This window comes from Chiloscyllium punctatum, chromosome 7 (assembly GCF_047496795.1).
Source record: "Chiloscyllium punctatum isolate Juve2018m chromosome 7, sChiPun1.3, whole genome shotgun sequence".
Lineage (NCBI taxonomy): Eukaryota > Metazoa > Chordata > Chondrichthyes > Orectolobiformes > Hemiscylliidae > Chiloscyllium > Chiloscyllium punctatum.
In genome coordinates, this window is record NC_092745.1 from 45,821,869 (window position 1) to 45,836,982 (window position 15,114).

At 43.5% G+C, this 15,114-nt stretch overlaps 1 protein-coding gene across 8 annotated transcripts in view; it reads left to right on the top strand.

Moving 5' to 3' along the window:
• LOC140479622 (ADAMTS-like protein 2) overlaps window positions 1-15,114 on the top strand; it is a 135,572-nt gene that overhangs the window by 89,858 nt on the left and 30,600 nt on the right. For 6 of the 8 annotated variants that reach the window (XM_072573494.1, XM_072573493.1, XM_072573495.1 and 3 more), the window contains one exon: window positions 8,009-8,149. In XM_072573494.1, the coding sequence (XP_072429595.1) occupies window positions 8,009-8,149 (141 nt within the window). The remainder of the gene's footprint in view (window positions 1-8,008; window positions 8,150-15,114) is intronic. The other 2 variants (XM_072573496.1, XM_072573491.1) reach the window with 2 other exon arrangements.

The window sequence follows — 15,114 nt, forward strand, 5'->3', positions numbered from 1 at the left end:
ATCTATCAAGAATTTAAGAGGATGAGCTGGGGGACAATGAACATTTAAAATGTCATATTCTTCCCCATTTATCAAGGCTTTAAGAATTACAAACCTCCCGTATGTGTCTTTAACACATTCCAACAATTTAAATGAGAGATTTTTCATTACCACTATAGCCACCCCCCTACTTCTGGTATTAAATGATGAAAAATAAACTCAGTCAAAGCCATTCTGCTGTAATTTCAGATGCTCCTTGTCATCCAAATGTATCTCCTGTAACAAAGCAATATCCACCTTCTCCTTTCTAAGACTCAAGAGTAGCTTCTTCCTCTTAATTGGTGAATGACTTCCCATGATATTCCAGGTACACCATTTAATCAAATCATTAGCCATAATCTTCTGCAATTACATTTAAAGTCCAGAGAGGAGGAACTCGAACCACAAATTGCTGAGCCTTAGTGTCGCATGGTCCACCAAATATAAAACTACATAAACTAAAACCACTACATTTAACAAACATACAAAATTATTAAAAATAAAACACAACAAAAACCAGAAAACAAACCAATATATAAAGCGCCAATAGCGCTGAGTAGGGGAACTCACCCCCTGCCCGGAGGGGGATACTAACCATCCCGAACTGCCCATAAATAGGCATCTAACCATCTCAACCACCTTCTCTTCTCCCAGCTAGAGCCGCATCGCAAGCACAAGCTAAAAAGAATAAACACCCCACAGAATATCAATATGAATAAAAAAATATTCTTTCATAAAAAAAAGGGGGAATAAATACCCCACCCATCCTTTGGTATGTCCTAACATAGAAATTTAAAATGTACATCTTAACCACCGCCAGATATAGTTTGAACCAAATATTATCAATAGAGGAAAAAAAGGGGGATAAACAAAGCTCCAACTGGATTTCCTCCATTTCTTTTACAGAATGATAAACGCATACCCAAGCAACAATATTTATACAGACTACAATTGTTTAAATTAGGTTACTTTGTCCACAAAATCTCTTGCCTTCTCCGATGTGTCAAAGAGATGCTTGGATCCATCTAAGTTGATCCGAAGCACTGTCAGATATCTCAGGGAGTACTGAATCCCAAGCTCCTTCAGTCTTCTCTTGACACCATCATACGATTTTCGTTTCTGGATCACCGCCGCTGAAAAGTCCTGAAAAAACATGATCTTAGACCCCTCGTAAATTAGGGCCTTTGAATCCTTCCCCTGGAGTCTGGAAGCCTCCATGACTCTCTCCTTATCCTGGTAATGATGGAACCGCACCAGGAAAGGACAAGGGCGTTGACCCAGACCCGACCTCCGTGCTGCGACCCAGTGAGCCCTCTCTATCTTCAATCCTCTCGTGCCAGCCTCCAAGTCAAGGAATTTTGGAAGCCAATCTTCAACAAATTCCGCAGGCCGCTCACCTTCCTTACCCTCAGGCAGACCAATGATCCGAATGCCTTTTCTCCTGCCCCTGTTTTCAAGATGATCCACTTGGTCACACAAATTACGAACCTGGGTCTTCAGGGCTTGGATCTCTTCCTCGACTGGCATCAGCTTCCACCACTGTGACCCTGTGCTCCACCTCATCTGTCCTCTTCTCCATGTCTCCCAGCTGCTGCTCATGCTTTCTGCAGCACGAGAGAGACTGGAGCCGGTTTCTCTTCAATCTGTTTCCCAACATTTCGTGAGATTTCGAGGGCTGGTTCACCAGGTCCTGGAGAGTAATCGGCTCTGAGGCTGTTGCAGGCTGAGCTGTAGGCCCGGCCTCAGATGCTCCTCTTCCCTTTTTAGGCATTTCTGGACAGCTGAAAATACAGGTAAGTCAATTTTTAAATGTTTCTTGGGGCTCCACAATCTTTCCAACGCCCCAAGAAATCCTAATGACCTGGGTTGGGTGGGTTAAAGGACCGTCCTGCTCTTGCTGCGATGTGAAGCTCAGCAGTGTGACCTTCTCAGCTCACCGCCATCTTAGATCCTCCTCCTAGCTATTTTTAAAATCTCATCTTTACCATCAATTGCTTCTAATGTAACATCTTTTTGTATTAATTCATTGATCATGTTTTGCAGTTTTTACTCATTTTGTTTGCTGTTCTTTGTCTATCCTCTGAGTTTGTGCTATCCTGGGGAAGTGTTATCTGTCAACAGTGACCTTTTAATTGGGAAATATAGTTGTTGCTCTTAGTGTTATACTTACTCATTCACTCACACATGTGCACTCTGCCCGAGGGTAGGTCCTTGGCTCTTTGTCTGCTGACATGTCAGCCTGAACCATCCTTTTTTTGGTCAATGGTGCTTGCAATCATAGGACCAAGATGAGGAGGTAGATTGCAGTTATGCCTTAGCTGAAATGGAAATTGAATTTATGGGATGGGATTATTCTGAACCCAAATGCGTAACCTCTTAGTGGAGAATGCTGGTCCTGCATGGAACGTTTTTGGACCATCTTGTGTTGTTCAGTTGTAGTTTATCAAGTAACAGCTTTGATCATTTTGCTTCATCTCACTCCACTAAAGTTGGTTTTTAACAAAAATCTAGATGTGAATTTAAGATGTTCTTTTGAAGCCAAACTTTGAATTTGACTATTTTATGATCATTTGTGGATAAATAGCCCTTTACATATTGTTCTACTTAATGGCAGAATAACCTTCAGCTCATTCCTCCCTGCTTAGATCTGAAGTGAATTAAATTAACTGACAAAGCACAGCTAGCAGGGTTTAATTGTGAGTGCAGCCTTTAAAAGTTGTCCTTTTCTGTGGTTTCTTTGATCCCAGGACGTGCTGACATGTACTGATCAACAAGTGAGATTTGGAGTGATCTTGGATCATGCGCAGTTTGGTCGTCTGATTAGCAATTCATGACAATTTGCCACTGGAACCTGTTTAAAGGACAATGGAAGTAGATCTCACTGTTTCATTCTGCCAGTGGTCACTCCTCCCCTCTGCCTCAGGCAATCCTACTCACTAAGATTGGTTAATCTTTCTTATTGTTTTATAGGATTGGTTAATCTCTATGCTACTCTCTCCCCACCCCCACCCTCCTCTAGCTTATCTCTCCACGCTTCAGGCTCACTGCCTTTATTCCTGATGAAGGGCTTTTGCCCGAAACGTTGATTTCGCTGCTCCTTGGATGCTGCCTGAACTGCTGTGCTCTTCCAGCACCACTAATCCAGTAGTCTTACTCACTGTTTCACTGTGATCGATAATTGTTCTTTCTGTCTCATTATGATTAGTTAATCCTACTCATAGTCTCACAATGGTTGCATAATCTTACCATCTAATTTACGAGTGGCCACTCCTCTTTCCAGTCTCAATCTCCTAAGGGTCCTCGGCTTCTTACTCTCTCACTCAATGTGGTCACTCCTTGCTATGTAATTTTTCAAGCAGTCGTACTTCCTCATTGTCTCAATTAGCTGTATTGGTAGTCAGTGGTAGCTGGTGTCCTTCCCGATCAATGAGAGATGGCTAGACATTATTAACCAAAGTCGATTGTTGTATAAAATAATGGCTGTGAAGGGGTTAATGTTCATATTACATTGTACTACTTCTCTCATGCTGTGAGAGAGTTCTACTCTCTTTCGGAGGGAGTAGATGTATCTGTATCAGTTTCCTAAGGTTGTATTTATTGCTATCATGCAATAAGCCTCGTGTTGTAAGCACGGTACCTCTTCTGTAGATACTCTACTGAAGGGTGTCCTCTATCACAAATCACAAGACAAAGCAAAGGCAAAATAGGATTTGTGGCTGCAAACTACATCAAACAGCAGATGTTTCATTTTAAATCTTTGCATTCGGTTTTGGATTTAAGCAATGAACACTTTTTTTAAAAGTAAGCCATGAACAGTAGTATCAGCAAATTGATTTGCAAAGGTTTTGTGCTTGAGGCTGTTTGAAATACAGATCATTAGTCATTATTTTTGAAGTGCTAAAGTGGGATTGAATAGGAATAATAATTGAACATGTCTGCTCCCTGCCAATTGTCATTCATTATTTGAATATTTGACTATGAACAGTGTGGTCTGCAACAATCTGGCTGCCGAGAGAGAGTTAAATCCCTGTCTATCAAAAAAGATAAAAACTATAGAACACAGAAAATAGGAGTCGGCGTAGGCCATCCTGCCCTTTATGCCTGCTCCACCATTCAGTGTCATCATGTCTGATCATCTAACACAGTATCCTGTTCCCTCTTTTTCCCAAATCCTTTGATCCCTTCAGAACTATATCTAACTCCTTGAAAACAATAGACAATAGACAATAGACAATAGATGCAGTAGTAGGCCATTCTGCCCTTCGAGCCTGCACCGCCATTCAATATGATCATGGCTGATCATTCCTAATTAGTATCCTGTTCCAGCCTTATCTCCATACCCCTTGACTCCACTATCTTTAAGAGCTCTATCCAATTCTTTCTTAAACATTCAACGTTCTGGCCTCAACCACTTTATGTGGCAGAGAACTCCATGGGCTCACCACTCTCTGGATGAAGAAATTTCTCCTCATCTCAGTGCTAAAATGGCTTACCCTTAAATTGTGACCCCTAGTTCTGAACTCTTCAGTCATTGGAGATATCCTCCCTGTGTTTATGCTGTCTAGTCCTGTTAGAATTTTATAGGTTTCTGTGAAGCTCCCAGTCATTCTTCTAAATTCCAATAGAGTCCAAATCAATGCAATATTTCTTCATATATCCCAGGCATCAGTTTTCTCAACGTTTTTTGCAATCCTTCCATAGCCAGAGCATCCTTCCACAGATATGGAGATTAAAGCTTCCCCACATTACTCCAGTTGTGGTCTCACCAAAGCCCTGTACAATTGCAGCAAGGCATCCCTGCTCCTGTACTCAAATCTTCTTCCCATACCACTTGCCTTCTTCATCTGCATGCTCACTTTCACGACTCTACAGTAGCTACCCTCCAATCTATAGGAGTTGTTCCAGCACCTATAGAATCTTGAAAGATAGCCACCAATGCATCCATTATTTCCCAGGCCAGTTCCTTAAGTATTCTGGGATGTGGATTACCAGGCGTTGGGGATTTATTGGCCTCTAATCCCATCAAAACCCCCTTATCATTTCCCTACGAATACTGATTTCCTTCAGTTGCTCTTTTTCACCAGATCCTGCAGCCCCAAACATTTTTGGGACATCGCAAAGGTGGGCACAAATTCAGACAGAACCAAAACATGTGTTTAATTGGTTTTTCATCTCTTTGTACCCTATTATTACATGCCATGTTTCTGACTGTAAGGGACCAACATTTGTCTTCACTTATCCTTTTCTTTTCACGTACCTGGAGAAGCCTTTACGATCAGTCTGTGTGTTTTCCACAAGCTTACTCTCGCATCCTGTTTCAACCCCCTTAATCAATCCCATTGCCCTGTTTTGCTGAAATGTAAGCTTGCTTCGTATCCTCAGCTCTGCTGCTTGTTTGGCCAACATGGCTAACCTATCCTTGGATCTAATAGCTAATTGCCCTTGTTAGCCATGATCAGGTCACCTTTCCCATTTTGTTTTTTGAACAATTGAGCAATTATGTCATTTCCTCTGTGCATTCTTTAAATATTTACTATTGCGTACCCACTGTCATGCCTTGAAAGTAATATTCCCCAATATATCATAGCCAGCTCAAATGATACCATGGTAGTTTCCTTTATTTGGATTCAGGACATAAGGTCTCAGAATCAACTATGTTAGTCTGCAGGAGTGGATGGTCATGGTGTCTTGAATAGATTTGGTGATCACAGTGACAAATTTGTCACTGCCTCTTGCTCATGTGATTCAGTTTTCTTTTCAATGCTACAAGGTCCACTTCTGAAAGAAGGCATTGGAAAGTTTTCAGAGGGGGCATATGGGATGGTGTCTGTATTGTTATGTGGTAAGACTAGGCAGCTGGTATTGTTCTCCTTAGAATGGAGAAGATTAATGGGAGCTTTAATAGAGATACTCAGAACTTTGGTAGGGTAGCTAGGGGGAACATGTTTCCATTGGCAATGGAGATGATAACCAGAGGGCACAGAATAAAGGCAGTTTCCAAAAGAACAGGTGGTGTTGGTATATCTGAATTTTTTGCCACTAGAGTGCCACAGATTTTGGAATTCTTATGTCTTTGTTCTTATGTTGTGCCATTAACCCTTCCTGCCTTTGTAATTTCTTCTAATCCACAACCATCTGATAGACCTGCATTCCCCAAATTTGACCGGTTGTTCCTCCAGTTCTGTTGGCCTCCATATTGGCGGCTAGGCCTTCAGCCCTAAACTCTGAAATTCACTCAGTAAATCTCTTATGTTGCTCTTCCCCTCTTCCTTCAAGGGGCTCTTTAAAAATGGTGTAGTCGCTTTGTGTATATAGGACCTCAGTATTACTGAAAAGCAGGCAAATGATATTGAAGCTTTCACTTTGCACTCATCAGGACAGAATCGCAAGAATTGGAGATTTGGTATTCTTGCAATTGTGCCCTGATGAGTACAAGATGAAGTGTTTCGCCAGAACATCTCTTTTCTGAGCAGTAAGAAAACCTGTGTCTTTGACTGAGCTTTTCATCACCCACCCCAATATTTTCTTCTGTAATTCATTGCTTGTTGCTGCTGTTGAGAGGAATCTTAAAATGTTTTTCATTGTTAAGGATGCCAAAAGGATACAGTTGTTTGTTGAAAGAATGGTAGAAGGAAGGGAATTGGAACTGTTCTTGAAGAGCAAATATTTGCAGGGCTCTATGGGAAAAAGCTGTGATGAGGGGCTAATTAGCTCATTCTGAGAAAGAGCTGGCATAGGCACAATGGGTCAAAGGACTCATGATCACTCCTCCTTGCCATCTTTTTCCGAACGTGGTCACACATTGTGGTCTTACTCCCAGATGTGGCCCCTCCCCGCAACTGGCTCCATTGATAGATGCAGAGACCCTTGTTGAATAGTGTAATGGGGACAGGGATTGGACTGACCCCTGAGACCTCTCCCTGCCCTGGTCTGATAGTCTGCTGGACAGACATCGAGGATTGATCACTGAGCTGAGCTTGCAATTCCGGAGCATCGCCAACGTACATTGAATTGAACCCCTGAAAAGAATCAGCACCTGTGGGAAAAGTAATTCCTGAGGTGTGGTGTGGATGAAGCAGGAAAGAGTCATTTGATCTCCTGATGTGTATGTACAGCGTATACAACCAAACAGTTGGTCATGCAAAATTCTCCTTTAAAACAGGCATCTGGTTCACTAACTTCTGTTTTATCCCGAGTCCCAAGGAGAATTTCACCTCCTTGATATTTAAGAATTCATGGTCCTGTGTGAGAAATATTACCTAACGATCAGCACTGGCCAGAACCGCATCATTTAGCACGCAAATAAAAACCTTCTTTTCCAGATGCTTAATAATAGTGGGTATGGCCTTAGCAGTGAAGGTGCATTTGCAGTAAAGAGGTCCTCTGGATCACAAAAAATAAACTCAGTATCTGGTGTGTAGGGTGGTGTCTGATGCCCAGTGATAGTTAGGGTCTGGGCAGTGTCTGGTGTGGAGTAGTGTCCACTGTGGGATTGTACTAGTTTTGAGCAGGGTGGACTCTGGGGCAGGGTACTTTCAAGTGGGACAGTGTTAGGAGAGGGTGATGCGTACGGCTGGGTATTTTTGGGCAGGGGCCAGTGTCTCTGAAGCGATCATGACTCAGCAGTTTCTGGTGAGCTGCTACCTGGGTCTGGGTCTGGGTGGTGTCTGAGGTTGCCTGTGTTCCAATTGGAGCAGTGTGTGGGGAGAGGCGATATCTGGGATGTCCAGTTTTGGATGGAGCAGTATCTGGGGTAAACGGTGTCTGGAGCTGTCATGATGTTTGGAGCATGAGGCTGTGCTGAAGTTAAATGGCATGGAGTGAATGTGTTTGGGGATGAACGAATAATTGAATTGTAGAGTAGGGTTGATGATGTCACGTATTCCCTAAGACTGGCTGATAACTAATTATACTCTCTCCCCAGGATGCCTAGGACTTTTTCCTGCATTGCTTTCTTTAGACCTCACCTTGTGTTTCCTTTCTGTTGCAGCAATGAATTTGAAGATGGGGATATTGATCATGACATCAGTCTGGCTGACATGTACAGATGGAAGGTATCAGCGTACGCACCCTGCAGTTCCACATGTACCACAGGTGCCTTTGGGAACCCTACAGCCCTTCACTTCTCCAAGTACAGGGCCGTTAATCTTATACCCAGTTTGGTGGGAGGGCTGGGGAGTGGGTGAGGGGTGGTGATTGAAGTACGGTGAAGGGGTTGGTTTAGACTTAGTTAACACTTTTGTTTGAAATGTCACAATTTGTGCTCTATCAAAGTGACAGCAGAGCTATGTCTCTTGCTTTCTTCATTTTCTGTTGGGGAGAGGCCAACAATTCTTTTCTACTGGAATTTCTGTTTGTCCAGTTGCCAAAATGTCAGAATACTGCAGGTTCTACTTGTTTCACAATGTTCCACTCGCTGCACCAGAAACATCTTCCCCTGAGTCATGTCCACTGGCATCCCTGCCATGTTATTGTTGCAAAAGGATGTTAAGAGTGCTGCCTTTGCTCCTTTCGTAATGATCGATCACTGTCACTAATACTGTACACTGTGCACATCGTGCAGTGTGGAAGGTGCAGGAGGACACTAAGTGTCTAGAGTAGAGTGGTGCTGGAAAAGCACAGCACATCAAGGCAGCATCCGAGGAGCAGGAAAATCTATGTTTGGGAGGTCAGGTGAATTGGCCATGCTAAATTGCCCATAGTGTTAGGTGCATTAGTCAGACGGAAATGGGTCGGGTGGGTTAATCTTTGGAGGGTCGGTGTGGACTGGCTGGGCCAAAGGGCCTGTTTCCACACTGTAGGGAATCTAATCATAATCTAAACAGGAATGGAGGCAGGGAGCCTCCAGGGTGGAGAGACACTAAGTGTGTCATTTAGAAGCTGCACATTTGTCTTCGGCTCAAGGACTTGTACATTTAATGCCATTAGCACTAAACTCCAAGCATTTGACATTCATCCCACAGATTTTATGGGATCTGGGTTTTCCAAAGTGATTCCCAGCTGATCAATTTCCTTTGAAGTATAGTCACTTGTGAAATGTGGCAGTTTGTAATCATGTTCTGTGGAGCTTGCTGTGTCTCGAGATAATGAGCCAGTAATCTGGCTCAGTGATGTTAATTGGAGGGTTGGATTGCCGTAATACCAAAATGATCTCACCTGATCTTTGAACAGTGCTATGGGATTTTTCACATCCCTCTCAGAGACCTGATGAAACTTCTATCTGAAAGGCAGCACCTCCAGCAATGGTGTGGTCCTCCAGTATTGCACTGAATTGTTAGCTGCAGCGTCCTTCTGAAATTTGAAGAAGGGATAGGAAAGGCAGGAAGGGGAGGGCAGCGAGGATGGAATTGTGGCGTGTTGGTGAGAATATGAAAGCTGTTACCACATAGAATATTACGGTGCAGCACGGTTTTGTGAAGGGTAGATTGTGCCTCACAAACCTTTATTGAGTTCTTTGAGATGGTGACCAAATGGGTGGATGACGGTAAAGCGGTTGATGTGGTTTATATGGATTTCAGTAAGGTGTTTGGCAAGGTTCTCCATGGTAGGCTATTGCACAAAATATGGAGGCATGGAATTGAGGGTGATCTAGCAGTTTGGATCAGAAGTTGGCTAGTTGAAAGATGACAGAGGGTGGTGGTTGATGGGAAATGTTCATCCTGGAGTTCAGTTACTAGTGGTGTACCATAAAGATCTGTTTTGGGACCACTGCTGTTTTTCATTTTTATAAATGACCTAGATGTGGGCGTAGAAGGATGGGTTAGTAACTTTGCGGATGACACTAAGGTTGGTGGAGTTGTGGATAGTGATAAAGGATGTTACAGGTTACAGAGGGACATAGGTAAGCCGCAGAGCAGGGCTGAGAGGTGGCACATGTGGTTTAATGCAGAAAAGTATGAGGTGAGTCACTTTGGAAGGAGCAACAGGAATAAAGAGTACTGGGCTAATGGTAAGATTCTTGGTAGTGTAGATGAGCAGAGAGATCTCGGTGTCCATGTACATAGATCCCTGAAAGTTGCCACCCAGATTGACAGGGTTGTTAAGAAGGCATACGGTGTGTTAGCTCTTATTGGTAGAGGGATTGGGTTTTGAAGCCACGAGTCATGCTGCAGCCGTACAAAACTTTGGTGTGACTGCACTTGGAGTATTGCGTACAGTTCTGGTCACCACATAATAGGAAGGATGTGGACGCTTTGGAAAGGGTTCAGAGGAGATTTACTAGGATGTTGTCTGGTATGGAGAGAAGGTCTTATGAGAAAAGGCTGAGGGACTTGAGGCTGGTTTCATTACAGAGAAGAAGGTTAAGAGGTGTCTTAATTGAGAAATGCAAAATAATCAGGATTAGATAGGGTGGACAGTGAGAGCTTTTTTCCTCGGATGGTAATGGCTAGCACGAGGGGATGTGACTTTAAATTGAGGGGTGATAGATATAGGACAGATGGTCAGAGGTAGTTTCTTTACTCAGAGTAGTAGGGGCGTGGAATTTACTGCCTGCAACAGTAGTAGACTTGCCAACTTTAAGGGCATTTAAATGGTTATTGGGTAAGCATATGGATGATAATGAAATAGTGCAGGATAGATGGGCTTTAGATTGGTTTCACAGGTCAGCACAGCATTGAGTGCCAAAGGACCTGTACAGTGGTATAACATTCTATGTTCTATTAACATGCCTTTTAAGGGTAAGTTGGATAAGGGCAAAATGAACCAAAGATTACGCTGATAAAGTGAGATGAAGTAAGGTAGGACAGGGATCATGGGACATAAACATAGCACGGACCAGTCTGACTGAACGGTCAGTTTTAGTGCTGCTGTTTCTTTGTGCAATACTTGCATTTATCCTGTGATCGGCCACATTTCCAAACAGCATTTTTTTATTTCTGGCTCATATTTAGCCTAAACCAGAAGAGAGTAGATTGGTTGTTGGTTGTTTGCAGTAGGTGCTCAAATGGCAGACAGGCTGGTGGTAGCCAGGATGTGTCAGCTCTGTAGACTGAAATGTGGAGCCCTCTAGTACAAAGAGCCCAGAATATGTGGAAGCCAGCCCTAGTCCGATAAAGATTGTGGCTTGCCTCGGCTAACAGAACACGTGATGGCCAACGAGACCCAGGTCAGCTGGTTCCCCTTCCTGCTTTGATTCCGTTCCAATTTATTGTTGGAAGATCGAGGATTGGGTTTTCCACTTCAGACTAGGAAGCACAAGTTGGGACATTTCCCAGCGGTGCATTCCCAACTTTGGAAATTCATCCCATTCGCTTGGAATTTTGGTTTTGAGCGTTGGCTTCTCTCTTCCAATGCAGGTGTGATATACTAGGCTTGCCTGCATTCATTGAGAGACCTGGCCAGTTCTCTGCCTTGATATTATGCCCTCTAGACCCTACTCTGACTCACCCTCAACCTCTTTACCCTCCGCTGCCTCCTTGCTCATCCTCACCACCCCCTCATGCCTCTTACATAACCTCCTATGCATTCTCCATGCCCACTCACCCTGTATACATTGTGCACAGAACTCTTGGGCCATATAGTAACACTGCAAGTCTCTGAAATAATTTTTAATGAAGCCATTTAAAATCCCCTTGGAAAAATATTCCTGATTAGGAGCTAATAAAACTGTCAGTCAAACACATTGGTATTGAGAAAAGCTTTCTTGTTTCAAGTGCACGTTATTCTGTTAAAATAAGCAAACAGCCATTCAAGAACCTCATCATAATATTTAATTCTATTATCTGCTTGTAAAGATTTCCTCTAACAAAGCATGCAGTCCTCTCACAGTTGTGTAAATAACTTCTGTTGGGCTGATTTGGGGTTTGGAGCTCAGCCAGGCATTCATAATGGAATTACATTACGTCAATGAATAAGCCGACTCTGCACAGCTCAATATAATCGACTCTTTGAAGTTGCTTGACCAGATGCCTACCCAGTTGCTCCTTTCTTTCTCGCAAATGGAGTTTCAATAAGAGAGGATTGGCATCTGTTCAGCTTTTTTTTGTCAAATCGTGAAACACTGTCTGGCATTTGAATCAGTGTAATATTCAAATCGCAGAGTGCAGTCCCGTTTAAATCAACTTACTGACCATGTTGATTGAATAAGAGCACTTTTGTCTGCAAGCGCATGAACTCAAACAGACATTTGCTGCTTATTCGTTGTTACTTCTGTTTCAAGGACAGAGGTTTATGATCAATCCCTGCTTTGAAGGCATGTTTTAATCATCACATCTTTGTAGTTGAAGTTGGCAGGTTTTTAAACTTTGTCAAATAGTGCCTGACTCTGTGGCAGGTTTGCGTCCTTGAGGTTCACAAGTTGTCCTACCCAACATGGTTCCCGAGGTAGCTTGGGCTTATCCTTATATTGATTTTTTTGAGCAACGATGTAACATTTGCAATTTTCCAATCCTCTAGTACCTTCTCTGAGTCTAAGGAATATTGAAGAAATATGATGTGCCTCTACACATTCCACTCTCATTTTCCTTGGTATCCTAGGATGTGTCCCATCCAGTCCCAACCTCTCGAAGTACAGGCATCTTATTTAATACCTTCCCCAATCAATTTTAAATCCCTCTAGTGTCGTAAGTGACATCCTCTGAGTGGCTTCTTCATTCACCATAGCCTGGGTAGTATCTTGTTCCTAGGTCAAGACACAAAAAAAGCATCAATATAGTACCTCAGCTATGTCCTCCGCTTCCATTCAGAAATGCCTGCTTTTGTCCCTGATCAGTCCCAGTCCCCCCCCCTTACCATCTGTTTACTGTTGTATTCCTGCAGACAACTTTGGGATTCTATTTTATGTTAGCTGCAAGTTTCTTCTCATTTTCCCCCTTTGCGTCTCTTACTTGCCTTTACCTTTCCCCTCTGACCGTTCTGTATTCAGCACTGCTCTCAAATCTATTCCTTACTGGATCTTTGACAAGCAAACTTTTGATTCTCTATTTCTGTCTCTTTTGCCATCACAGGGCAGTGGTTTTGTTACCCCTACCTTTCCCTTTTTGAGGGAATATACCATAAGTGCGCCTCAAATGCCTCTTCTTTGAAGGTAGCCTACTGTTCAGCAACCATCTTTCCACCTGACCATTGCATTCATTTTATTCAGCCCCCATCCGCGCTTACCTCATTGAAATTGGTTTTCTTCCAGTTAGTCATTTTACTCTGGATTGTTTCTTCCTGTGTTCTGTGGTCAACCGCAATCTTATTGAACAATGATCATCACCATCTAAATGATCTCCGACTGACACTTGATCCACCTCCTTGCTAAGCAGCAGATTGAGCCATGCCTGCTTTCCGGCAGTAGAGAATTCTCCCATGTACATGCTATAACACTTACACGACAACTATCCCAGTCTATATTCAGAAAATTAAAGTCCCATGTTGTATCTCCCCTGTTAATTTTTGTGTCTCTGTAGTTTCCTTGCAAACATGTCGGAGTAAATTCTTCCTGCTAGCTGGTGACCCTGGATTTCACTGAGCAACATAATTGCATCCTTTTGGTTACGGAGCTCCAGCCAAATTGATCTTATCCTTGACTATTCTCAGATATCCTCCTCCTCCAGCAGTTCTGCCACCAATCCCCCCTTTCTCTCTTTCTCATTCTTTCTGAACACCATGCCGCCATATTTAAAGGATTGGACACTCTGGAGGCAGGAAGCATGTTTCCGCTGATGGGTGAGTCCCGAACCAGAGGACACAGTTTAAAAATAAGGGGTAGGCCATTTAGGACAGAGTTATGGACAAACTTCATCACCCAGAGAGTGGTGGGTATGTGGAATGCTCTGCCCCAGAAGGCTGTGGAGGCCAGTTCTCTGAATACTTTCAAGAAAGAGTTGGATAGAGTTCTTAAGGATAGTGGAATCAAGGGTTATGGGGATAAGGCAGGAACAGGATACTGGTTTAGGATGATCAGCCATGATCATAATGAATGGTGGTGCTGGCTTGTTGCCTGCTTCCACCACGTTGCCTGGCTTTGGACTTGACCCCCTTCCCCCATTCCCTTCCTTTCCCTACTTGAGACCCGATGTGCATGCAGTTCTCTCTCCCCTCCCTCTAGTCCCCCCACCCCTCACACCCAGTCTCTGGGCCCAACTCCCTTACCCTGCCAACCCAGTAACCTGCCAACACTGCTCTTCCCCTGCCACCACTGGACACAATTTCTTCCACCCATCCTGACCTCCCTAAATAGTGCATCACTTAGTTGGCCTCTTTGCCACCCCGCATCCTAGCACCGACCCCCAATACTTTACCCCCTCCCTAAGGGGGATCCTACTTAGCTGGCACTCTACCCCTCTCCCCTGCTGGTACCTTAACCTCACACTTGCGTTTTATGTTTATTGTTTGACAGCGGACAACATTTCTGCATTTCTGAATGATTCCTGATTGGCATCTTCTCTTGGAAATGCGGAACTGTCTCCTTTCTTAAAAATGAAGGTGCAGAGGGGCTATCTGTGAGATTCCCATTCCTTGGAAAATCCGGTCCATTCTTTTTAATTATACTTGGTGCATTCACATACATCTACGGTAACCCCGATCTAGACTTTTCTACCTTCCCCCTTAATCTGACCCCAACTACTCTGCCTTATTCTTGTGCTATCTATCTCTCACAGTGGTCTGTGTTCATTGCTGTGCTTCAGTGATATTATCACATTTCCCACCCCTCGCCAAGTAGTTCAAACCCTTCCCAATAGCACCAGCAAAATGCTGCATGAGGAATTTGGTCATGGTTCTGGTAAGTGCAATCTGTCTAACCTGTACAGGCTCCACCTCCCCAAGCACTGGTGCTAGTGTCCTCAAGATCTAAGTTCCTCCCTCCTACACCATCTTTTCATCTGCTTTATCCTCTTATTCCATTATACAGTTGTGTGTGGCACTGATCGTAATCTCGAGATTAATCCTGTTCAGGTCCTGCTTACCAACTTGTTAAGAAGCTCCTTAAAATCTGACTGCAGGACCACCAGGCCTTTATTTTTCCATGTCTTAGGTTCCGATATGGATCATTAGTTGTTCACCACTGTCTCACCATCCTGATACACTTCCCCCTCCCAAATTCCCACCCCTCAGGCTGCTCTATCGTTGTTCAGTGGCACCCTTTCACCACTGTGAGATCAGGGAGGC